Raw genomic sequence first — 27,500 nt, forward strand, 5'->3', positions numbered from 1 at the left:
TGTAAGTAATAAAAAGTTGTTTTGGAAAGAAATTAAGAGGGTAAGGGAAGGCAAATCAAGTAGAGAAGAAAAGGTAAAAGGTGCAGATGGAGATGATAATGGAAGAGACAGCGGTATGAGAGAGGCAGGCAGATTATTTTAGGGAGTTGCTAAATGTGGAGGAGGATAGGGAGGGAAAGGTAGTTGCTGTGGGAGGCACTAAGAAAATGAGTGTGATGAATGAGGAAAATGGAGGAGAAATAAGAAAGTATGAGGTGAAAGCAGTTATTAGCATTATGAGAGGAGGAAAGACAACTGGGTTAGATTGGTCTCGTGCAGAGTGTCTAAAGAAGGGAGATACAGTAATAGGGGACAGGCTGGTTAGGTTGTTTAATGTTTGTCTAACAGAAGGTAGAGTGCCAGAGGATTGGAGGAATGCCTGTGTAGTTCTGCTTTACTTGGGAAAAGGGTACAAGTGTGAGTGTAGTACTTTCAGAGGGATCAGTTTGTCGAGTGTAGTTGGGAAGGCTTATGGAAGGGTTTTGATTGAGAGGATTAGGAGAGGAACAGAGGGAGTAATTGGTGAGGAACAGTATGAGTTTAGGAAAGGTATGGGTTGTGTGGATCAGATTTTTGTGGTAAGGCAGGTATGTGAGAAAGCTTTAAGAAAAGGTAAGGACGTTTTTTGGGCCTTTATTGATTTTGAAAAGGTTTATGACAAGGTAGACAAGTAGGCACTATGGGAGAAAGTGCAGATATATGGGATAGGAGGAAAGCTGATAAGAGCAGTCAAGTCTTTATGAGAGTAGTAGAGCCTGTGTTAGAATTAGGTATGGAGAGACCGAGTGGTTTGAGGTAAAGGTGGGACTTCACCAGGGATGTGTCTTGTCACTATGGCTGTTCAATGTATGCATAGATGGGGTGGTGAAAGAGGTAAATGCAAAGGTAATGGGCAGGGGATTGGAGATGGTTAAAGTGAAAAAAATGGGAGATAAGCCAATTGTTGTTTGCTGATGACACTGTGCTTGTAGCAGGATCAGAGGAGGGATTAAGGAAGTTAGTGATGGAGTTTAGAAAGGTGTGTGAAAGAAGGAAGTTGAAGATAAATGTGGGTAAAAGTAATGTGATGAGATATACAAGGGGAGAGGATGGCAGCAAATTGGAAGAGAGAAAGAAAGAGTTTAAATGTGTTTGTGATGAAATGTCAAAGAAGTATGGTAGGGGTTACTAGGTTGGATAAAATGAGAAATGAGTTGAGGAGGAGAGTGGGGTTGGAAAAGAAGATGAGAGATAGGGTTGACGAAAGAGTAGTGGGATGGTTTGGACACATGAAAAAAAATGAGTAAAGAAAAATTAGTAAGAAAAGTGTGAAAAGCAAAGGTGGATGGAGCAAACATGAATGGGCAACCAAGGAGATGGATAGATGGCATGAACGGGGCATTTGGAAAGAGGGGGGATGTCTGTTGAGGAAGGAAGGGAGAAGACAGAAGATAGGAGTGAGTGGAGAATGGTTGTGTATGGATGATGCTGTGATGCATGGAAGGGAGTGGGGGGGTTAGGGAGCATGTGTGAATGATATCTTGACATAGCCTGAAGGGATTTCTCCCTGTCTTCTCTTTTTCTGCATAAGGGGACAGAGATGGGTTGTTGCTGATTAAATGAAGTGACCTTGCTGTGAGAAGGAAGAAGAAGAAGAAGAATAAGAAGAAGAGGAAGAAGAAGGAAAAGAAGAAGAAGAAGAAGAAGAAGAAGAAGAAGAAGAAGAAGAAGAAGAAGAAGAAGAAGAAGAAGAAGGAGAAGAAGAAGAAGGAGGGAGGGGTGGTGAATGGGGGTGAGTATGTGAGGTTGAAATGGGTGGGAGTGGATTTATGCCTTTTGACTTATACTGTATATATATATATATATATATATATATATATATATATATATATATATATATATATATATATATATATATATATATATATATATATATATATATACACACACACACACATATACATATGTATATCTAGTTATTTATATGTTCTATTGCTAACCCTTGGAAATAACTGAACTAATACAAAGATAATTATGAATGAGCTACTTGTTAAAAGAACAACTGTTGTCTATATGGAGCTGATGGTATAGGGCATCACTACAATGTCAAAGCATAAAGATACAAGAATCTGTAACATGCCTCCAAATTGAAATGCATTTTTGCTATCTACTTATGGCTCCAGTGATTCTTTGCACTGTGTCTACTATTGTTGAGTATATACTTAATTGGAAACAACACTGCAGTGGTAATCATGGCAGGCATAGTTGATGTGATGTGGTCTCATGGGTGGGTTGAGATTGGTTGCAAATAAATGTCTTGTAATGTATTGTTGGCTGTTGAAGATGGATATGTGGTTGGTTCACTTTGGAGGGATTGTGTCTGTTTTGAATTATGTTTGCTTGGATGGTCACACTGAGGGTAAAGCAACACACTGGGTAGTAACAAGGCAAGATAGACCTATCCACCGCATTTCCATCATCATCATAGTAGTACTGAGGTGTGGTTGGTTGTTTGGGGATTTTAGATTCAAAACAAAAATAGATAACCTCACCTGTCTGTAGGAGCACAAAGGCAGAGTACAAGCCTAACTCTGTGTCAGTCAATTTAAGTTCAGCGATAAATTTGGCATAGTCAAACACAGAGCTGACGAGATTAACTTCAACAGTCTCAGAAGTGAGAAATGCCTCCATAGGCAGGATTGTTTCTCGGTACACAACACAGTTCTGGGACAAGTCAAAGTATCGACTCATTCGTAACACAGCCAATTCGAAGCTTCCTGCAAGAGCAAAAGTAAGCTGAATAATACTTCACACAACAATGTAAGACACTTATGTTAATGATTACATGATTAATATACTTATCATTCTAATTATATAGAAAGTTCTTACTTTTTCAAGAGGCCTTTATAGTATATAAATATTGCTATCTTTAATTAACTAATATGGCTACAGCAATTAAATGATTACATATACTTTAATATGAATTATAATAATGAATCATGCCAACAGGAGACTATATCTGATTAATAAAACCATGACAGAAAAGGTGGAAAATTACAGAATATCACAAGTTTATATATACATATAACTAAATTTTGAAATGGAGAAAAATGTGTTTCTTTGTTGCAATTTTTGATGCACCAATGATATTCATATCAATGACATTCTTACCTGATTTAAGTAAAACAATTTGGTCATCTTGAGAAAGCCTCATGAACCCAGGAATCATCTTGGCAAACTCGATAATCTGCTGAATCACATCAGTCAGATTCTTTGCGCAGTCCAACCAAAGTTCCTCATGTGCCTAAATTGGAAGATATAAGAGACAGTTACTAAAGTCTTTACTGATTCCAGCAACAATGTGACATATACTATGAATAAGAAGTAGAGACGAGATTAAAACTTTTATGTACACACACTCACACATAAAGTGTTGGTATAATAAAAAGTGTAGCAATGCTATAGATAGAAGAGACAAAGCCTGGAAAAATGGAAAAAAGACAAAACATTGACTAAATGGCAAACATACATCAAACTGAGAAATGATTATGTAGATATATGTAGAGAGGAAAAAAGGAACTACAAAAAAGATAATTAGACAAATGCAAAGACCAACCTAAACTATTTTACAGATATGTAAATGATAAACTAAAAGACAAACATGAAATAGTGAAACTGCATGAAGGAAACAAAGAATATATAGAAGATGTAGAAATGGCTGAAGTAATGACCAGACACTTTAGGTCTGTATTTACAATTGAAAGCTCATAAATGTGGGATGAAGGACAGCAAGAAGGATCCCCCAAAATGAAAAAAATAACAGTGCCACAGAAAGAAATAAGGGACCAAATAAAGAATCTTGATGTCAGAAAGTCATATGGGCCTGACGGAATAGCAAACAGGATATTGAAAGAAAGTATAGATGAACTTACAGATAAAATTCACAAGATTATTGACTTCTCATTCAAAGAAAGAAAAGTACCACAAGATTGGAAAAATGCAAATATTGTACCAACATACAAGGGAGGAGATAAAGAAAATCCAACAAACTATAGACCTGGTATCCCTTACAAGCATAATTACAAAAATATTTGAAAGAGTTATTAAAAATAAATGGATTAAACATTTGGAAGAGAACAACATACTAAACCCCAAGCAATTTGGATTTAGAAGTGGAAGATCATGTACTACAAACTTAATATGCTTTTACTCAAGATTAATAGAAATAATACAAAACAGAGATGGTTGGACAGACTGCGCCTTCTTGGACTTACAAAAGGCTTTTGACAAAGTACCACACAAAAAGCTACAAAGAAAAATTTAAACAATAGGTGGAATACAAGGAAAATTATTGGAATGGATGAAAGACTTCTTGAACGGAAGAAAAGTGAGGGTGGTACTTAGAGAAAAGAACTCAAATTGGGTAGATATAATAAGTGTAGAAGAAAGGGAGGTCTTTTGGATAGATTTAAATGAGTGCATAGAGGATTTAGGGAGAAATGTCAATGTAATAGTACTGGGAGACCTTAATGCTAAGGTAGGAAATGGTCCAATTGATGGAGTGGTTGGGAAATGTGGAGTTCCAGGAAAGAATCGTAGTGGAGAGTTGATGGTGGAAATGTGTCTAGAAAGAGAGTTGATGATAGCAAATACATTGTTTCGGAAGAAAGTCAAGCATAAGTACACATGGGAGAGGGTGGTGGGTGGGTGGTAGATAGAGTGTTGATGGATTATGTAGGACTATGATAGGAAGAGTTAAGGATGTACATGTGCTAATGGGAGAGAGTGGGTGAATATCAGATCATTTTTTGGTGGAAGGTAAGTTGAGAGTGGAGGATAGATGGAGAAAGAGGAAAGGGACAAAAGGTAGGGAGGTACTTAGAGTGAACTCTTTAAATGAAAAGGAAAAGGAGAAGGAGTACAAGAAGAAGCTGAAGGAGGAGTGGGAGGGAGTGAAGGATAGAGTAGAGCTAGGCGTGGAGGAGGAATGGGGATGGTTCAAGGAAGGAGTCACAAAGTGTGCAAGGATGGTGTGTGGAACAAGAAGGACAGGAGGAAATAGAAAGAAGGGTAGTGAATGGTGGGATGAGGAAACAAAGAAGGTTGTAGAAGAGAAGAAGCGAGCTTTCACAGATTGGTTACAAAATAGGACAAGGGAGTCATATGAGAGGTACAAAGAAAAGAAAAGAGAAGTAAAGCAAAAGGTAAAGGAGGCAAAGAGGAGAGCAGATGTGAAGTGGGGTAAGAATATGACAGAAAATTTTGAAAGTAATAAAAAGATGTTTTGGAAAGAAATTAAGAGAGGAAGAGGAGGCGAATCAAGTAGAGAAGAAAAGTTAAAAGGTGCAGATTGAGAGATGATAATGGAAGAGAAGGCAGTAAGGGGAAGATGGGCAGAATATTTTAGGGAGTTGCTAAATGTGAAGGAGGATAGGGAGGGAAAGATAGTTGCAGTGGGAAATGCTAAGAAAATAAGAGTGATGAGTGAGGAAAATGGAGGAGAAATAAGGAAGGATGAAGTGAAGGCAGTTGTTAAGATGATGAAAGCAGGTAAGGCACCTGGTCTGGATGGATGCCATGCAGAATGTCTAAAAAAAGGAGGTACAGTGATGATGGACTGGCTGGTGAGGTTATTTAATGTTTGCTGGAGAGAGGGTAGAGTGCCGGAGGACTGGAGGAGTGCCTGTATAGTTCCACTTTACAAGGGAAAAGGGGACAAGTGTGAATGTAGTAGTTTCAGAGGGATTAGCTTGTTAAGTGTAGTTGGGAAGGCTTATGGGAGGATCTTGATTGAGAGGATTAGGAGAGAAACAGAGGGAGTAATTGGTGAGGAACAGTGTGGATTTAGGACGGGTAGAGGTTGTGTAGATCAGATCTTTGTGGTAAGACAAATATGTGAGAAAGCTATAGGAAAGGGGAAGGATGTTTTTTTGGGCTTTTATGGATCTGGAAAAGGCTTACGATAGGGTAGACAGAAAGGCCCTGTGGGAGGTTATGCAGATATATGGGATAGGAGGAAAGCTTCTAGGAGCTGTCAAGAGTTTTTATGAGAGTAGTAGAGCTTGTGTCAGGATTAGAAATGGAGAGAGTGAGTGGTTTGAGGTAAAGGTGGGACTTCGTCAAGGATGCGTTATGTCACCCTGGCTGTTCAACTTATAAATGGATGGGGTAGTGCGAGAGGTAAATGCAAGGGTAGTGGGTCAGGGATTGGAGATAGTTAAAGAAAATGGAGAAAAGTGGGAGGTGAGCCAGCTGTTGTTTGCGGACGACACTGTGCTTGTGGCAGGATCGGAGGAGGGATTGAGGAAGTTAGTGACAGAGTTTGGGAGAGTATGAGATAGAAGAAAGCTAAAGATAAATGCTGTAAAAGTAAGGTGATGAGATGTACAAAGGGTGAAAGTGGCAGCAGACTGGAAGTGAGCATTAATGGAGAGCGATTGGAGGAAGTACATACATACATACATATACCAAGGCTTTTCCCCCTTCCAAGGGAGGTAGCCAAAAAGGGAAAGGCATAAAAACACTCCCACCCATTTCATCCCCAAATACACTCCACACCCCTCCCACCCTTCCTCTCATCTGAGCACCTCCCGGATGACGGGTCATCCCTGCACCCCGCCCACCGCCCTGGGTCAGAAGCAGTGTCGCAAGACACAGTACATCCACAGCAAGGCCGCTTCATTTAATCGGCGACCCCCCCTCTCCGTCCCCCTTTGCATATAAGGAGAGTACGGGGAGAAATCCCTTCGGGCTGCGTCAAAATTTACTCACACATACTACCCCACCCCCCACCCCCCCGCCCATTCCTCCTCATGCAATCACAACATCATAACAGACATTCCCCTCTTCCCCAAAGCCCCCTTCACCCCATCCATCCACCTCATCCTAGGACGTCCCCTCATGTTCACTCCCTCCACATCTGCCTTCCATACCTCTTTTACTAGTCTTTCTTCACTCATTCTTTCCATGTGTCCAAACCATCCTAATATTCTTTCATCAACCCTCTCTCCCAAATCCTTTTTCACCCCTGTTCTCCTCCTCACCTCCTCATTTCTCATTCTATCTAGCCTAGTAACCCCCGCCATACTTCTCAGACACCTCATCTCAAACACATTCAAACTCCTTCTCTCTTCTTCTCTTATGTTCCACGTTTCTGCCCCATACAGTGCTGTTGGCACAATCACTCCTTCATACAGTCTCCTCTTCGCATCCATTCCCAAATGTCTATTTCTCATTACACTCTTTAAACCACCAAGGCATTTACTCGCTTCTCTCAATCTACATTCTACCTCCACCTTCACTCCACCTTTTCCTGCTACACTTGCACCCAAGTATCTAAAACTATCCACTTCCTCCAGTCGCTCTCCCTTAATGCTCACTTCCAGTCTACTGCCACTTTCACCCCTTGTACATCTCATCACCTTACTTTTACCCACATTTATCTTTAGTTTTCTTCTATCACATACTCTCCCAAACTCTTCCTCTGACCCTGCCACAAGCGCAGTGTCGTCCGCAAACAACAGCTGGCTCACCTCCCACTTTTCTCCATTTTCTTTAACCATCTCCAATCCCTGACTCACTATCCTAGCATTCACCTCTCGCACCACCCCATCCATGTATAAGTTGAACAGCCAGGGCGACATAACGCATCCTTGACGAAGTCCCACCTTTACTTCAAACCACTCACTCTCTCCATTTCCAATCCTAACACATGCTCTACTACTCACATAAAAACTCTTGACAGCTCCCAAAAGCTTTCCTCCTATCCCATAAATCTGCATAACCTCCCACAGTGCCTTTCTGTCTACCCTATCATAAGCCTTTTCCAGATCCATAAAAGCCCAAAAAACATCCTTTCCCTTTCCTATAGCTTTCTCACATATCTGTCTTACCACAAAGATCTGATCTACACAACCTCTACCCGTCCTAAAACCACACTGTTCCTCACCAATTACTCCTTCTGTTCCTCTCCTAATCCTCTCAATTAAGATTCTCCCATAAGCCTTCCCTACTACACTCAACAGGCTAATCCCTCTGAAATTACTACATTCACACTTGTCCCCTTTTCCCTTGTAAAGAGGAACTATACAGGCACTACTCCAGTCCTCCGGTACTCTACCCTCTCTCCAGCAAACATTAAATAATCTCACCAACCAGTCCACCATCACTGAACCTCCCTTTTTCAGACATTCTGCATGACATCCATCCAGACCAGGTGCCTTACCTGCTTTCATCATCTTTACAACTGCCTTCACCTCATCCTTCCTTATTTCTCCTCCATTCTCCTCACTCATCACTCTCATTTTCTTCGTATTTCCCACTGCAGCTATCTTTCCTTCCCTATCCTCCTTCACATTCAGCAACTCCCTAAAATATTCTGCCCATCTTCCCCTCACTGCCATCTCTTCCATTATCAACTCTCCATCTGTACCTTTTACCTTTTCTTCCCTACTTGATTCGCCTCCTCTTCCTCTCTTAATTTCTTTCCAAAACATCTTTTTATTACTTTCAAAATTTTCTGTCATACTCCTACCCCATTTCACATCTGCTCTCCTCTTTGCCTCCTTTACCTTTTGCTTTACTTCTCTTTTCTTTTCTTTGTACGTCTCATATGACTCCCCTGTCCTCTTTTGTAACCAATCTGTGAATGCTCGCTTCTTCTCTTCTACAACCTTCTTTGTTTCCTCATCCCACCATTCACTACCCTTTCTTCTATATTGGAGGAAGTGGATAGTTTTAAATACTTGGGTGCAAATGTGGCAGGAAAAGGTGGAGTGAAGGTGGAGGTAGAATGTAGATTGAGAGAAGCGAGTAAATGTCTTGGTGGGTTGAAGAGTGTAATGAGGAATAGACATTTGGGAATGGATGCTAAGAGGAGACTGTATGAAGGAGTGATTGTGCCAACAGCACAGTATGGGGCAGAAACATGGAACATAAGAGAGGAAGAGAGAAGGAGTTTGAATGTGTTTGAGATGAGGTGTCTGAAAAGTATGATGGGGGTTACTAGGCTAGATAGAGTGAGAAATGAGGAGGTGAGGAGAAAAACAGGGGTGGAAAGGGAGCTAGGAGATAGGGTTGATGAAAGAGTATTAGGATGGTTTGGACACATGGAAAGAATGAGTGAAGAAAGACTAGTAAAAGAGGTATGGAAGGCAGATGTGGAGGGAGTGAACATGAGGGGACGTCCTAGGATGAGGTGGATGGATGGGGTGAAGGGGGCTTTGGGGAAGAAGGGAATGTCTGTTGAGGAAGGACGGGAGAGGACAGAAGACAGGGGTGAATGGAGAATGGTTGTATATGGATGATGTTGTGATGCATGAGGTGGAATGGGCGGGGGGATGAGGTAGTATGTGTGAGCAAAATTTGATGCAGCCCGAAGGGATTTCTCCCCGTCTTCTCCTTTTATGCATGGGAGGACGGAGAGGGGGGGTCGCTGATTTAATGAAGCACCCTTGCTGTGGATGTGCTGTGTCTTGCAACACTGCTTCTGACCCAGAGCAGTGGACAAGGTGCAGGGATGACCCGTCATCCAGGAGGTGCTAAGATAAGAGGGAGGGTGGAGGGGTGTGGAGTGTATTCAGGGATGGAATGGGTGGGAATGATTTTATGCTTTTTCATTTTTGGCTACCTCCCTTGTAAGGGGGAAAAAGCCTTTGGTATATGTATGTATGTATATATGTATTTTAAATCAGTGTTTACAAGGGAGAACATACAACCTGGAGAGATTGAATGGGAAGAGAAAGTCCCCTGTATGAAAGAAATAGAAGTAACAAAGAATGAAATAATGAAACACTTGTGTAATCTTGATGTCAGAAAATCACATGGACCAGATGAAATAGTAAACTGGATTTTGAAAGAATGCAGGAATGAACTGTCAGACAAAATACATAGCATAATAAACAGTTCCGTGAAAGAAGGAAAAGTTCCAAAATATTGGAAAAGAGCAAATATAGTACCTACATATAAAGGGGGAAATAAAGAAGACCCTACCAACTATAGACCAGTCTCTCTAACAAGTACAATAGCAAAAATTTGTGAAAGAATGATCAAAAGTAGATGGGTAAAGTATTTAGAAAAAAAAAAAAGAAAGTGCTAAATCCAAGGCAATTTGGATTCAGACAAGGACGATCATGCGTCACCAATTTAATATGTTTCTATTCAAGGCTAATAGATATAATACAAGAAAGAGATGGATGGTCTGATTGTGCATTTCTAGACCTGAAAAAAGCTTTTGACAAAGTACCACATAAGAAGTTGCTTAAGAAATTAGAAACTGAAGGAGGAATACAGGGTAAACTGCTTAAATGGATGGAAGACTTTTTGCAAGAAAGAAAAATGAGAGTAGTGATAAGAGTCACTGTAATTGGGATGAAGTAATAAGTGGTGTTCCACAAGGAACAGTTCTGGCCCCAATAATGTTTGCTATATATATTAATGATATGGATGAAGAAATTGAAAGTTATATGAGCTTCTTTGCAGATGATGCAAAACTGTTAAAAAAGGTGAACACTGAAGAAAATTGTGAGTCACTAAAGAGTAATCTCAATAAAGTATGGGAATGGAGTAGGAAGTGGGAGATGGAGTTCAAAACTAAAAAGTGTAGTATAATGGAATTTGGAAAAAGCAAAAAAAAAAAGAATAGTAGGATCATATAAATTGGGAGAAGGAATAAAAAAAGTAGAAAATGAGAAAGACCTGGGAGTCATTGTTATGAATAATATGTCACCTGAGAAACATATAAACAAGATTTTTGGAGAAACTCATAATTTAATAAGAACAATCAAAGTGGCATTTACATACCTGGATGAAGAAATGGTGAAGAAAATACTAATCACTTTGATAAGACCAAGATTGGAATATGCAGCAACGATGTGGTCATCAAATACAAAAAAAATGTATAACAAAACTTGAAAGAATACAAAGAGCAATTACAAAATTGGCACCAACACACTCAAAACTATCATATGAAGAGAGACTAGCAAAACTTGAGCTACAGACACTAGAGCAAAGAAGAGAGGAGATTTGATAACTATTTATAGAATCATGAAAAGCATAGAAACTATTGATAGAGAGGATCTAATAAAATGGGATGATAGAAATACAAGAGGACACAGAAAGAAAACCAAGAAAGACAGTTATAGAAGAGATCTGAAAAAGAACAGCTTTCCTCACAGAGTAATAGACATATGGAACAAGTTAGATGAGAAAGTGGTGTGTGCAAAAACAATACATGAATTTAAAAACAGTTTAGATAAAATGAGATATGAAGACATGACACCATGAACATAACTCCCCTTTCTGTAAAATACAACAAGGTAAATATATATATATATATATATATATATATATATATATATATATATATATTATATATATATATATATATATATATATATATATATATATATATATATGGTGGTACATTGTGACCAGTTGATGAAGATGGAAAAAGAAGTCACGGGTCTAGTTCCGAGTTTCTAAGTTCATTCCTGACTGGTTTCGCTCTATGCTTCTTCAGAGGAATGAAGAAGCATAGAGTGAAACCAGTCAGGAATAAACTCAGAAACTCGGAACTAGACCCGTGACTTCTTTTTCCACCTTCATAATATATATACATTTTTTCTCTATACAGCATGGGCTTTTTCCCCCTTACAAAGAAAGTTGCCTAGTCAGAAGGCAAGTATCTACTCCCACTCATTCCACCACTTTTCCTCCCTCTCATCTTAGTTCCTCATGGATGATGGGTTATCCCTCTATCCTACCCAATTCCCTGGGTCAGAAGCAATGCAGCAATACACAGTATATCCACAGCAAGACCACTTCACTTAATCAGTGACCCCCTCCCTTTTTGTCCCTTCAGGCAGAAAAAAGAGAAAATGGGAAGAAATCCCTTTAGGCTATGTCAAAATATCATTCATACATAACCATTCCCTAACACCCTACCCCTTTCCTTGCATCACAGTATCATCTGTATACAACCATTATTCACTAATCATTATTTCCTACCTTCTCCCCTCCTTGCTGAATAGACTTTTCCCTTTTGCTCAACACTCCTTGCACCCCATATATATATATATATATATATATATATATATATATATATATATATATATATATATATATAACATCGGAGAAAGAATAAACTTCGAATAAAGAATAATCCTTTCTCCGACTGTGGGTTCCTGTGTGTTATCTACAAATGTGCTACTACATTTCTATTTAGAAATATATATATATATATATATATATATATATATATATATATACACACAAATATATATATGTCTAAAGATTAGTATCACAGTGCATTCTTACTAGCACTTATAATCCTTTGCAAAGATCAAGTTAATAATACATATATTCATATACCAAGGGCTTTTCCCCCCTTACAAGGTAGGTAGCCAAAGTCAAAGTTAATAATATATATAATATACTGAAATCAATATATAACAATCTAATTCTAGTAGCTTATCCTCTAAAAGCCATATTTGAGAGTTAAAAACTCACCATATTCTGGTAGAAGTGCACTTTGTTGATATCAAAAGTTTGCTTGGACTTAATTTCACTGATTTGTTCAGTGGAGAGGAGGCAGGTTCGAAGATGGGCATCCACTATGGTGCGTGCAAGTAACTCGGATATCTGTGACGGATCTGTAAGAGTTGAAAATATTCCTCAGTACAACAGTGTTGAATCTTATAATGCGTGATGTAAACAACTCAGGGTTCTGAATGTCACAATAACTTCAGTTTTAATTTCACTTTGATATGTAAAACAGCTTTGCCAACCAACACCATGACAATAAATACAAGGCATAACCATTACTGCAAGCAAGTACTGATATGATACAAAATAATATGCAAATTTAGGAAAGGTAAATCTTAAATAGTAGCTAACTTATATCCAAAACAAAATGCACTTTGATTCATGCACAAAATAACACTCCAAAATATTATATAAATGTCTAGGATTTATCAAATTTATTTTAGCCATACAAAACTGAACAAAAACAAGAAGCCATGTTGAATTTCAAACTATATAACTTACCAGTGAGAATACAGGTGAAGGGAGATGGATCTTAGACTTTTTTCAAATTCAACTCAACTGCATTTAGTTTTGAAGTTTGATCTAAATAATGCATAGGCCTCTTTTGCATGCAGAGCTGACTATTCTCAAGCACAAGCAATAAAAGCACAATGAGCAAAACTTTAAGTGTCTTAGAAAGAAGCAACACTACACCATAAATGGCATCAGGTTAAGGCATCAAAACTACTACTGTATATACAATGACATTAGCTAGCAAAATCATTGCATGCAATCACTTTAAAGAAAATGAAATGACAACATGCAGCTATCTCAAACCCACAACTATGACCACTACTATAGTCATGGTGTTGCTGTTGTTGGTTTAGTTGCTGATGTCACATGATTTGTTAGTGAAAGCTTACGTGGGGGCCCAAAGTCCTCCTCAGGGAGAGCAGTTATACCCGGAGTTGTTGATTGTTGTTGTGATAGCTGCTGTTGCTGCAATTGGTGCTGCTGGGGAATTTGCGTGAGAGGAGGTGAGGTGGGAGTTGCCCGGTGGTGCGGTAGAAACGTTGTACTATCCACTGGAGTTAAGGTCCGATCAGGTAATGTTGTAATTCCTGTTGGAGTTGTGGTCGTTGTTGCTGGTACTCCTCCACCCATGCCTCCTCCACCTCCTCCCCCATCACCACCAGCATCATTACTTGGTCTGGTCGTTGTTTGAAGTGTATCAAGGTCAAAGCAGGTCTCCACTTCTTGCTTAATCATGATATCCGAGGTTAATCCTGTCTGACCAAGTAGACCTGCTGTATTTCCACCATCTGTTACTCCTAGCCCTCCATTTCCTGTGGGGCCATTACCACCGCCTCCTCCTCCTCCTCCTCCTCCTCCTCCATCTCCTCCACCTCCTCCAGGCCCAGTACCACGCATCTGAGTCAGCTGTCCTCCGGAAGTGCAGGTAGTAGTTCCTCTCTGGCCGAACCCTCCTTTACCTGGGGACCCGACACCTAGATTAGTGCACCGAACCATCTGGATGCACCACCACCATAACATCCCTTCCCATCACCTGGATTGTGTAGTCATCCAACAATCCCTATGCCCACTACCACCACCTTGAAGCCTCCCTAAGATACTCTGTTTCTATCAAAAGAAACACCATGTGAGGACGGAGCCTTTATTAGTATGTTTTACCTGTTAGAGCTTTATCTAGTAGATCATGGACTTGATAAAGTTCCAACAAGCAAAGCATCCTGCTAATAAAGGCTCCATCCTCACATGGTGTTTCTTTTGATAGACTTTTTGTCAACTGCCAATTACACACATACTCTATTTCCTCCACCTGTGATTCAGTGTCCATTGAAAACACTGCCCTTGCCACCAAAAGTCAAGTATGATCTGATATGAAGCCGTCTTGTACAGAATGCCCACAATATCTAGCCCAGTGCATTGTCTGCTATGTGATACTTAGAGTACCACCCCTAAAAGGTGCATTCAGGGGGAATGTGGCAGGAGAATGTGATGTTCTGGGAATACAGAAGGATATAGGACTTTTACTGTATTAGTAGCAAGAGCATGTAAAGTGGCCCACACCATGGCATTCTTGTCTGTCAAAGCATTCCGTGGTAGTCATATAGGTTGAATCTTATTGGAAATTCTATCTTGTAAATTTGGACTAATATGTCTAATATGATTTTTAGAGTTAATATTGAATTGATAGAAAATTTATAAACCACAAAATGCAGGTGACAAGTTTAAGAGGAAATTGATATTATCATTTCCATTATTTATTCCTATTTACCATTTTATCCTCCATTCCATAGCCATTGAAGCTAGAACCTAATTACATTTTGTAATCATGTGAGGCATCTAAACTCACCTTATCTGTACTGATGATGTCAAGAAATACAAATATATTTACAGATCAGATAATTTAACCAACACATTATAATAAGACTTGAATATAATAATCATAATTAACGTCTTTCCTATAAAAATATAATATGCATGAGAGAGGGCTGATAACAGTTGAAAGTAGTAGGAGGGGAACAGTTGCTGGTTGTCAGCTCTTTTTGTGTTTAAAGATGGAAGAAATATAGATGAAACTGATAAAGAGAGATCTTGGGCCCAGTCCACAAACCAAATGTCAGCCCCTTGGTGCTGCACCTCTAACTGGAAATGAATAAACTGACAAGGTTTGGAGATGGAGGCAGGTAGATGACTCTCTCTGACATCCTCCCTGCAGGACCATCTTGTTCAGGTATAATATAAATGCACACACATTTTTTCATACAGATATGCCAACACTTAGAACAACTTAAAACAAGATAGAACCAGTATGCAGGAGAGAAGGTATGCTCTTTCAATCCTGTCTCTTATTCTCTATCCAACCTAGTTTTGAATATGCATACTGATTTAGCTTGGTTAATATTAGCTTCTAAGCTATTCCAGGAATTAATGTATGCGAAAAGCTTGTTTGTTTGTCATCCAATGGAGCTAAGATGAAAGGAAGGAAGTGTGGCAGATGGGAGTGGAATGGGTGGGAACTAGTATATGGATTTTGACTTGGCTACCTCCCTTGTAAGGGGGTAAAAGCCCTTGGTATATAGATATATATATATATATATATATATATATATATATATACAGACGCTCCTCTACTTACGTTCATTTGTTTTATGTTTTTTCGATTTTATGTTTGAACTGACTAAAAAAAAAATTGTAAATAATTTTTTTTGAGTGATTTTTGAGTTTAGTGCGCTCTCCGTAGTACGAGACGTTCAAACGATACTTACGCATGATGCTGCTTCCATTGTTTATATTGCACAAATGACAGACTGAACGTGCCTTGCCTCCTCCTCCTCCTCCTTCTCCCCCTCCTCCTTCACCATCTCACTTTATGTTGCTTGAATTTAATTTATTTGAAATTAATGTTATTATTTTACAATGTTATGTTTATTATTAATGATTTAGGGGTGTTTTATAAGATACGGTAATAGAATATATGGATGTATAGTACAGTATTAACGGTCGTACATTACTGGAACGTACAGTAACAACTTACGTTCATTTTCACGTTACGTTCGGCCGTTCGGAACGTAACTAAAACGTAAGTTGAGGAGCATCTGTATATATATATATATATATATATATATAGATATGAAAAGCTTGTTTCTTGACATCCTGCAGTTCCTTTTTCCTGTATATCACAATTAGGTATATATGATTGGGTAAATACAATTAGGTAAATACACACACTTCATGGCTGGAGAGATGATGAAAAAATTCACAGAGAAAATGACCCACTTCTGACTGTAGTAAACAGTGGTGGTTTGAATTCCACACAAAGTGAAAGATATAAATCAGATTGAAAGAAGATAAAGAACAGCAACAATATTGATCCCCTACCTAGCAGACAAACTATATGAAGAGAGATTAGAGAAGAGAAGTGACTTTCATTACAGTCTTCAGGTCAATGAAAGTAGGAGATAAAACTGATAGAGATTATCTTTCTGATTTTGGATAGGAGGGCATAATGGGAACAAATTCAAGATAATTACATGTCTGAAATGATGGGTGTGGAGCTTGCTGGGCATAATACTTTGGGCAGTTGTACAGGCTGACCCTGGCTCATGTTTGGGTGATAGTTACTAAGCTGCTAATTAATGAAATTCTACCCTTTCTGAATGAAGATAGAGAGGTTGTATGTTGAAGGGTGGAAAGGCAACCAGCATCTGCAACATCAGTATGTCTCTGAAAGTCAGAGATGAGGTCATGATCCATGGGTCGCATACAGTGCGGTTTGCCCTTTGGCAGTTTGATACCATTCCATGTGAGTGGAACAATGGGATTGTCATCCCTGGTTGAAAAGAGAAGGGGGACAAGCAGGACTGAAACAACTGATGTGGTGATATACTGCTCAGTATGCTGGGCAAGGTGCTCACCCATCTTTGCTGTTGTGGCTTTCCTCCCATCTGCTAAAGTTCCAATGGTTTGAGTAGCTTAGCTTCATGCCTAGTACATCAACAACAGATCAGTTCCTGGTACTTTGTGTTCGTGTGGAACACTGATTTAAGTTTCAGAGTTTTCAAAGGATGCTCTGGGATTTGCAGATTTGTGGGATTCCTGTGATAATTACAGACTTGATGTCTGGTCTATATTCTAAGACAGAGAGCTTTAAGTGTGAAGGAAACATATCCAGCTTCTTTCCTATTCAGGTGTGAAGTATGGATGTACCCTTACCCCAAAACATTTCAACATCTGCATAGACAGGGTACTGGGCATAGCTGTTGGGCATGTCATTGCAGAGCATCCATTGGGAAAATAGAGGTAAACAATTTTGTCTTTGCTAACAGTGCTGCACTTTTTACTAAGTAACTGGAGGTGGCTGGAACCTTAAGTTACTGTACAGGGAGGCAAAGCCATTGGAACTCTATTGCTCTTGGACAAAGGGCAAGATTTAGGCATTCAAAGGCTTACTGGACCATACAGTTCAGCATGTCCATGCATGTGACAAAAGCACTGAGCTTTACATATCTTGGTTGTGTTGGGCATAAAAGTAGCAGCCTTTCCATTAGTTTGGATATTGTGGGTAGTAGTAAGATTGGTCTGTATGTTTTTTTTTTTTTTTTTTTTTTTTTTTTTTAATGGAATGTATGTGAACTCTTTTCCAGATGTTTGTGATTTTGTTGTGTAACCAAGAGTATTTGAAAGTGTTAATTAAGACCCTTTTGACTATGTGACTCACATATTTGAGGTAGATGTTTGAGATTCTGAATGGGCCTTCTGCTTGGATGTTTAAAAAAAAAATTCATAGACTCTTCTTTATTTTTACTGGTTAAACATGGGGGTTCAGTGTCTAGTTTGATTTTCTGTATTTCTCTGCTAATTTTTCTTTTCTGGTGATATGAGCTTCAAAATTGCTTTGGTGAAATATATGTTGATGATGATGTCAGATTGCTGTTTTAGTGATAATATCTTACCTTGAGTTGGTCCAACTGCTTCATGAGTATTTCATGATTTTTACAGCTCTCCAAATTTAGCCATTATCAGTTTTTCCATCTATTTTGTTGGTTAATTTCCCCTAGTGTTCTTTCTGTTTGTTGCTTATTAGATTTGTGATGTTTCTATCTAATTGCTTTAGTTGTTCTTTTTCTTGTTCTGTTTGGCCATATTTCTTTTTTAACTTGTTTGTTTTTTCTTTAAGTTAATCAACTCCAGTGTGCAGCTGGGGTTGAATTTTTCCTGTAGCGTCTGGTAATGTATTTCTTGTTTGTTTTCTGGATAGTAGTTACTTGTATTGGGAGATCACTTGTTAAATAGCACAGATGAGAGAAGGGTGGGTGGACTGCATGTACCTGGACCTAGAGAAGGTATTTGATAAAGTATCTCACAGTCAACTTATGTAGAAATTAAAGCATGTTTGAGGACTGAGGGGCAGACTATTAGAAGGGATTAAAGACTTTTCGAAGGAAAGATACATGAGGACAGTAGTAAAGGACAAGATGTCAAGCTGGAGAGCAATAATGAGGAGAGTACCACAAGGTTAAGTGCTTGCACCAATAATGTTTCTTGTCTATGTTAATGACATGATGAAAGGAACAACAAGCTATGCCAACATATTTGCAGATGATGCAAAAATCATGAGAAGAGTGAAAGATGAGGAGGACAGTAGAATGTTCCAAAAAGATCTAAATACTATTTGTAGTGTATTCAGATTAAAACAATGTTTAGGTTGATGGCGATATGCACTTTTTGCTTTTGTTTTGTTGATGTTTTTGTGCGAGCTTTGATCGCCATGATGTAAACAGACAGTATTGTCAGAAGCATGCGTTTAATTTACCTTTACTAATGTATGGATATTTACAAAGAAACTGATTGACATGCACGGAAAAACTAAGATACAACAATGGTGACGAGGATTAGTGTTTTTTCCGGTGGTTTAGACCAGAAAATGGTGGTAAACGCACCTAGTGTGGGTACCACAGCTTCCTTCAATTACGTGCATCATGATACCTGGGTTTTAGGCTATGCTAAAGGTGACCACACCGAGTGTAGGTGCCTTTGCTTATATTGCTTTCTGTTACACAACACCACACATCACTGGTTTATTTGTTTGTTTTTCTCCTATTAGAGAGGAGAAAGGTTTACAATTACCTAAAGCTGTCTGAAAGTTTTCTAGCTAAGAAGCTAGACCAGTGTTAATGATGGCATCTTCAATCAAGATTGGACCATTTAACCCTGAAGAACTCCCTTTTGATGTCTACTTGGCTTTGTTTGAAGCCCATGTAGCCACACAGGATATAACTGATGCTGGCAAGAAGAAAAATCAACTGTTTGTGTACATAGGCACAAAAATGTTTGGAATTTTAGCAAACTTGACTCCACCAGACATGCCAACTATGAAGACACATGATGAGCTGATTGAATTAATGAAAAACCACTTCATTACAAAGCTATCATATCACCGAAGCTTGTGTTCTTTTCAACAATGGTGTAAAGTTGAAAAAGAAACTGTGAAAGAGTTCTATGCAGACCTGAAGAGACTGGCTAAGGATTGCAACTTTGGTACCACGTTTGATGCCAGGCTGCGAGACCAACTGTTTAAGGCAATTGATAGTGAACCATACTTCAAATATCTACTTGCCGAAGACCTGAAACTAGAAGCATTGACATCTTCAACACTCCTAGAACACACTCTGTCACTTGAAAAAGCTCACATGGGAGAGGGAAAGATGGCTAATTCCAGTTCATCAGGTACAACTGTGCACAAAGTGCATAGCAAGCTGAGAGATATGTTAACAATTTTAAACAGGGAATACTAAACTATTAAAGTGGATCAATTAACACAAGAGTTAGTAGGTTTCTGTATAACAGCAGGAGAACCATTCATTCAGGCATAAAAGAAAGCCCTGCAGAAATGATGTTTCACAGAAGATTTAAATCTTCTCTGGACATATGTAAAACAACTAAAACAAAGGAGGAAGAGAACATGCTAGTTGATAAGAAAAATGCACTTGATTGCGTAGAAAGCAGATTTGAAGTTGGGCAAGCAGTTTTTGCAAAAAACTATTCTAGAGGTGAACCTTGGTTACCAGGTATTATTATTGAGGTTACAGGTGCCAGAAATTATGTTGTAAAAGTGTTCATTGAAAGTGGAAATTTAATTTGGTGTAGACATTGTGATCAATTGAAAGCTAGGTATATTACTATTGAAAATGAAACATCACCAGTTTCTGCATCTTCCCTGTTTAATTGTCAAATTGAAAATTTATTTATTAAACTATATACTAGCAGTAGTGTTGGAAACAGTAAAACTGTAAATGACTATTAACAGTGATACCATTTCACAACCTGCATGTGCCACTGAAGTGCTTCCTAATAATAATATTGACAAACCTATTAATGAACCTTATGTTCCTACTGAGCCAGTATTGAGAAGGTCAAATAGGTCAGTGAAACCTAGTAAGAGATTAATTGAATCAATGTAAGTTTTTTATTTTGTGTAAACCAAAAAATAAGAGGGGAGGAATCTGTAGTGTATTCAGATTAAAACAATGTTTAGGTTAATGGCAATATGTGGCTTTTGCTTTTGTTTTGTTGATGTTTTTGCGCGCGCTTTGAGCGCCATGATGTAACACAGACGGTGTTGTCGGAAGCATGGTTTTAGTTTAACCTTACTAATGTATGGATATTTACAAAGAAACTTATTGGCATACACGGAAAAACTAAGATACAACACTATTTTTGCATGGAGCCAAGAATGGGAAATGAAGTTCAGTACCAAAAAATGCAAAGTACTGGAAATGGGCAAGAGAGGTAAAAGGCCATCCTTAAACTATTCCTTGGGAAGTGAACACATTACAAAACTAAAAGAGGAGGAAGACTTGGGAGTATTGATAAAAGACAAACTGTTACCTGACAGATAATATCAGCAGGATTGTGAGAGAGACACATGGACTAGTAGAGAACATTAAAGCAGCATTCCATTATATGGATGAAGAGATGATGAAAAAAAGTCATCGAAACCCTGATATGTTCAAGACTGTAATATACATCAGTAGTATGGTCCCCACACAGAGTGAAGGATATAAGCAAGGTTGAAAGAATACAAAGGGCAGCAACCAAACTGGTCCCCAGACTGGCAGATAAACCATATGAGGAAAGACTAAAGGTACTGGGTCTGCCAACTTTAAAATATTGAAGAGAAAGAGGTGACATGATTAGTGTTCAGGTCACTAAAGGAGATAGAATGCAGTGATAGAAGAGATTTCCTGATTAAAGATGGAAGCTTTAAGAGTTCATGGAAGTAAATCAAGAAAGACCAAATGTCAAAAGGATGTGAAGAAATACATTTTCCATATAGATGTATAAATATGTGGAATAGCTTAGAAGGTAATATAGCCCAAGTTCAAACAATACATGAGTTCAAATCTAAATATGATAACTGGAAATCAAAGATATAAATTAAGTTGGAACCGTACATGAATTTGAGTCTAGGTATGTTAGAAAATTAGAGAATAGGAAACAGGACCCAACAAGTATTGTTCCTTTCCTGTATACTACAATTAGGTAAATACAATAATGCAACACAGACACTGTTGGAGTGATCAAGGACTTTTGCCATCCACTGTGGAGCTGCGGGTTTCCTGTCATTGAAATTCAAGGTAACTACTATTACAAGAGAATGCCAAATGATGTGCACCTGCAAATGGTGATCTTACAAGATGTACATGAGAGACAGAATCATCTCCTTGCAGCCTATATAAAACCTTCAACACTCTCTAACCAAATCTGGAGTTACAGTCCCAAGGTGCTGACACTCAGTCTCTGAACTTAGCCTAAAATCTCTATCAACTTGGACCATACTTTCATGAAAAGAGAGCTCAAAACCAGTGACTACTCCCCTCCTACTACTACTATATGACAGTGACAGAAGAACAGTCCTACACTACTACAACTTAGACAGCAGCATATCATTTCTTTCCAGAGAAATTGCTGGGAAATCCAAAGGATCATTGCTAGATGCTGTAGGGATGCAGGTTTCCAGTCAATGAAACTTAATGTAACAATTATCAGTATTAATTTTTTTTTATCCAGGAGGATGAGGGAGGAAGGGGTGGTGAATGGGAGTGGAGTATGTGGGGATGAAATAGATGGGAGTGGATTTATGCCTTTGATTTTGGCTACCACCTTTGTAAGGACATAAAACCCCTTGGTATATGTGTATTTTTTTCTTAGTTATTCAAAACTGAACTGATAGACCCATAATAAAAGTATGAAGATGATGTCATTATGATATTATGAAGAATGGCAACATTCACTGGACATGAAAATGACTATGGACATGAAAATGACTTTGGTGAATTTTTTCTCATGAGTTGGTCAAAGATATAAACATCAACTAAAGGAAGGTTTGAGAAGCCTATGCCAGGAGGTGCGTAGCTGTGGCTGATGCTGTCACCTTTGTCCTATGCACTTGGACTGTTGAGGCAAGTAACAGTCAGTGCTGGGAACTGAAGAGAAATAAGGGTTTTGAACCCACAACTAAGTGAGTGCATGACCAACACACTTCCGATTAAGCTACCAGTACACATTGAAGGGATGATACAAATATAACAAATAAAGGGTCACAAATGTACGAGTATAATATGATAAAAATTATGAAAATAGCAAACAATCATTGTAACAATGTACAGTAAAAGTCCATTCTTTTGGCATCCAACATTTCAATAAATCTGACTTTATGGCACTTTTATGAAATAATCCCAATCAGAGAATTTTCTGACTTTTCAATTTCCAAAAGGTAGCAATTTTAAAAAAGGCACTGCTTTATTCAGCAACAAGGCTAATGAGGTCTGCTGTCAGTAGTGATTTAAGAGGGTTATTTTTTTCATATCAATAAATGTGCTTAAAACATATTACCTATTGAACAAATTTAACAAGTATATGTACATCACAATGTAAAAAACACCTGCTATAAAATTATACATTCATTCATTGTAAGCCTTGTATGCTGAAATCTACACTTAGATCAAATGTGCATACACTTCATGTGTATACTGGTAAATAAACTTAGCATAGGGTTTTTTCTTTGACAAAATATACCATATGTTGCTTATTGAATATTTATAATATTGTGTGAAGTTGAAAAAAGAAAAGAACAAAAAAAAAAAAAACATTAGAATGTATCTACTCATTTATAGGCTCATGTAAGTGGTTCATCAAATGTCCAGAATACTAAGCACTTGTTCACTCCAGCAACAGCCCTGCTCAAGATCTTCTATACATGTCACCATAAATGCACCTTTGAGTTAGTCTGAATTTTATTTGAATAAAAAAACAAAAAATATGCTGTGTAATAATTACTTATTTCTTATGGTCTGAAATAATTACATTCTACAAAAATGGCCAATGTTTTAGCAAATTCAATGTTTCAATAACTGTTTGATCCTATTGGTGTTGAAAGACAGGACTTCTACTGCATACATACATGTACCAATGTTTTTTCCCCCTTCCAAGGGAGGTAGCCAAAAATAAAGGCACAAAATCCACTCCCACCCATTCCACCCCCACATACTCCACTCCCACTCACCCTCTCCCTCCCTCTTATCTTGGCTCCCCCTGGATGATGGGTCATCCCTTCTATTGTATAAGGAATATAACCAAATAAGAAAAATGAGATTTACAGTAGAAATAATTACTGTTACTGCATATTCCCTGTGTTGTATGATTAACTTGTCTGTTCACTCACCTGAAGAAACTGGAGACATGGCACCAGAGTCTGGAGGAGGGTCAAGGGACGGCTGACGTACATCAAAAGTGGTTGAATCCACATAGTCTGATGTGATTTCAAAGGGTATGCTGTTTTGCGGGGTGATGGTGTAACCAGGGGGCGTATACGAGGACATATCAGGGTATGTGTACCTGCAATGTAAAAGTCCTTATGAAAATGATGAATTCTATTTTACAGATCAGTATTACATATTTCCCTTTTTTAATTAAATTGTATCATGATTTAGTTACCACCATTCTATAATATATTGTTTTGAAATAATCCACATTCTGATTCTGTGTGCACACCTCTCTGCTTTGTTGAAGGGTACATACATTTTTACCAGAAATTGTCAATTAGTGGTTTTACAAGACTGAGACAAAACCTCAATATCATTCTGTATTTTCATGATGTTTTTACTTCAAAGATGACATATGTTTGCCACATATGTACATTTGCATTTGCAAAACATGGAGTTTCACTAATTGGAAACCTGCATCCTCATTGTAGTTGGCAGTAGTTCTCAGGTCTTCCTATCTCTTGAGGAAGTAATATAGTATTGTTGTCTCTGTTATAGTCAATTGTTGCCTCAAGTTTCATTAAGCAGAAAATCTGCAGCCTTACAGTAGCTAGCAACAGTCCTTGGAAACGTTCACAGATCTATTTGGGAGGAAATTCTGGACTGCTGTCTGTCTTGTATTTACCTAGTTGTACCTAGTTGTATTTTACGGGAAAAGGAGCTATGCTCGTGGTGTCCCGTCTTCATATCTCATTTTATCTAAACTATTTTTAAATTCATGTATTGTTTTTGCACACACTACTTTCTCATCTAACTTGTTCCAACTGTCTATTACTCTGTGAGGAAAGCTGTTCTTTTTCAGATCTCTTCTATAGCTGTCTTTCTTGATTTTCTTTCCGTGTCCTCTTGTATTTCTATCATCCCATTTTATTAGATCCTCTCTATCAATAATTTCTATGCCTTTCATGATTCTGTAAATAGCTATCTGTGTGGATCTGTTTTTAAGTCACTGGTTGAAAGTGGTAGGAAGAGAAGAGTAGTTGCCAGTTGTCAACTCCTCATGTAAAAAAAAGATTAAGAAATACAGTTGAAGATAATAGACAGATATCTAGGCCCGAGTCTAGAAACAGAGTTTCAGCCCCTCTGGGCTGCACCTCTGTGAGGGAGTTGGCAGGTTTTGAAAATGGCCAGGTTTGCTGTCTATCTTGCATGACCACCACATGCAGGTATCCATCATTGGTCCCTCTGTTATACTAGTGAGGGACTCTTCCTATGCCATTATCTTACAGTAGCAGGAGGGGAGCAGTCACCAATTATCAGATCTCTTTGCATGTAAAGGTGGAGGACATAAACTTGAAACTGATAGAGAGGGATCTTGGGCCTGGTCTAGAAACCAAGTGTCCAACTTATCAAGATTAAAAGTCTCAAAAGATTGCAGAAAAATAATAAAGGTGTAATTTCAGTGATTCCACTATTTGACAGCAGAAGGAGAATTGGGAGATACATTTAGACACTCTGGTTTCAAGAAGTTTTCCATCTTCAGCATAATGTTCCAATTTACTTAGTAAATTGTAGTAGAATAAGATGACAAAACTTGATTTTGTCTAATACTTTACTAAGTTAATAGAGCATCAACATATCCTGAAAAAAAATATGAGGGTTCAAATAATCCCCTGAGATACAGTACTTTGTGTTTTGGAGTTATTTTGTGGTATTTAAGCCTAAATTAAATTTCTGATAAGTTACCCAGAGCTGCATGAGTTTAGAAGGGATAGCAAAGATAATAGTACTTAATGACACACCATAATATTAAAGACCTGGAAATAATATTATTTTGTTTATATTACTTGGTTATGTTTTTCTTTCTTTTTTATGATTACTTATGAAATTGTAAGTACTTGTATACTGCACATTTTATGGGAATTATAGGATTTCTCTTTCAAATTTACAAGACATTAAGAAGTATGACGAACCAAAGCTAGACTTTTTTCCAAACTCTTTGCTGTAACAATTTTAGTTCAAAGATATGGCAGACAATTGGAGGCTATGATCAGGAAAGGGTGGTGCCACTCTTGCAGTATTACAGGGAATGGAATATAATGACAGATTATACAATATACAATAATAATTTTAACTATAGTCATGTGAGGATCCTCATCAAAGCTATAAAAGGTCTGACACAATAGTGGATTCATACAAGAATTGTGTAAAAATACAAAATAAACCTGAGAGTTTGAAAGCTAAGAACTATAATTTCTAAATTCTTAATTCTTGCTCTTGTATGTGATATGGAGAAAGAGGATCCCATAGAAGTTTAAAAATTGGGAGTCTATAATTCATGTAGCTTCCCCATTGCTGAATAAAATTGTCTGTTGTTATAATTTCTTCTGTCTTTTTATTCTTGTTCTAACAAGGATATTTGTCCACATTGATAAAAACCCATGAGTACATTGATATGTGTGAGGGTGGTTATATAAAAATATAAAAAAAATATATATGGTATATATGTTTATTCATATAAGAATATGCAATAACCATCCACAAAATGCTAATTTTCTGGGAATCCAACTTACGCGTTATAAATATCTGTTGATGAAGGTGTGGGGGGTTCAAACATAGAGGAATCGGGTGAGGTCTCTTGACCAAGTCCTGAGCCGACCCGCATCTGGGCCTTATGGTACCTAACCTCGTCTTCCACTTTCTCTCTCTGTTTCTTGCTCATGCGTCCAAACTTCACAGCTGTTGGAGAGAGAAAAAAGATAAATTAGTTATATTACCACATGATTTCATCTGTACCTTTAGGAAGAATAAATTCATGTTGTACAAAAAAAAAAAAATAGAAGAAGGGAATTATCACTGTCTCAGAGTAAATGAAAATATTGTAGACTGAAAAATGTTGTAATGATTAACTGTTTCATGACAATGAAATGGGCAACTCTGATCTGCAGTTAAATATTTTAACCAATATTGTCAAGAAGCAAACTGCTATGGAGAAAGAAAAGAGCTATCTTGATTATCGATTTCGCTCTTCCATCATTTTTTATACTAGAAGTAATTTACTATCTTGCACCATGCTTATCAATTTTTCAAAATACTCTACACTAATATTTATTACTTAACACAATGGAAATAAGTGTACATGCTTTTTTGTGTTATCCTTGGCAACTGCAATTATTATTTCAAACTGTGTTCTTGTCATTATCTGCACTTCTTGTATATTGATTCTTTGCCAAATAAATTTATTATTATTATCATCATTATAACAAAACTCAGGTCAGTGTGGCTGTCACAAGTAGTGGTTACATGGTAAATGGTCCAAGCAATCCCTGTCCCAATGACTTTTCAGTTCTAATGAGAATTGAAGAATAATTTATGGCAGGGAGTTTGACCATGGGCCTGTGGGTCAGGGTTCAATCTCGGAAATTAATCAACAATAATAACATTGCCAGCCAAATGACAACACGAAAAAATTGATATACACCCCCATATACAGCTAATAACAAATGGTACCATAGTGTTCTGAATATATTGCCCAAATATTGTATCATAAACCAAAGACTTGTGAATTCAGTGGTTGCTAGCTAAGTCGTTATGCAATGAAGACTTCATTAACATGGGTTTTCTTATGTTTGACATGGTAACACTTGCTCAGTTTAAACATACTGATCA

At 37.8% G+C, this 27,500-nt stretch overlaps 1 protein-coding gene across 7 annotated transcripts in view; it reads right to left on the bottom strand.

The window, feature by feature from the left end:
• Hr3 (nuclear hormone receptor 3 ROR-beta) overlaps positions 1–27,500 on the bottom strand; it is a 624,231-nt gene that overhangs the window by 33,994 nt on the left and 562,737 nt on the right. For 6 of the 7 annotated variants that reach the window (XM_076184247.1, XM_076184246.1, XM_076184245.1 and 3 more), the window contains 6 exons: positions 26,405–26,570; positions 23,792–23,964; positions 13,464–14,033; positions 12,526–12,668; positions 3,190–3,322; positions 2,571–2,795 (listed from right to left, as the gene is read on the bottom strand). In XM_076184247.1, coding sequence (XP_076040362.1) covers positions 2,571–2,795; positions 3,190–3,322; positions 12,526–12,668; positions 13,464–14,033; positions 23,792–23,964; positions 26,405–26,570 — 1,410 coding nt within the window. The remainder of the gene's footprint in view (positions 1–2,570; positions 2,796–3,189; positions 3,323–12,525; positions 12,669–13,463; positions 14,034–23,791; positions 23,965–26,404; positions 26,571–27,500) is intronic. The other variant, XM_076184243.1, reaches the window with a different exon arrangement.

The sequence above is a fragment of the Oratosquilla oratoria genome, chromosome 4 (genome assembly GCF_046742065.1).
Source record: "Oratosquilla oratoria isolate Oo_2021 chromosome 4, ASM4674206v1, whole genome shotgun sequence".
Classification (NCBI taxonomy): Eukaryota; Metazoa; Arthropoda; class Malacostraca; order Stomatopoda; family Squillidae; genus Oratosquilla; species Oratosquilla oratoria.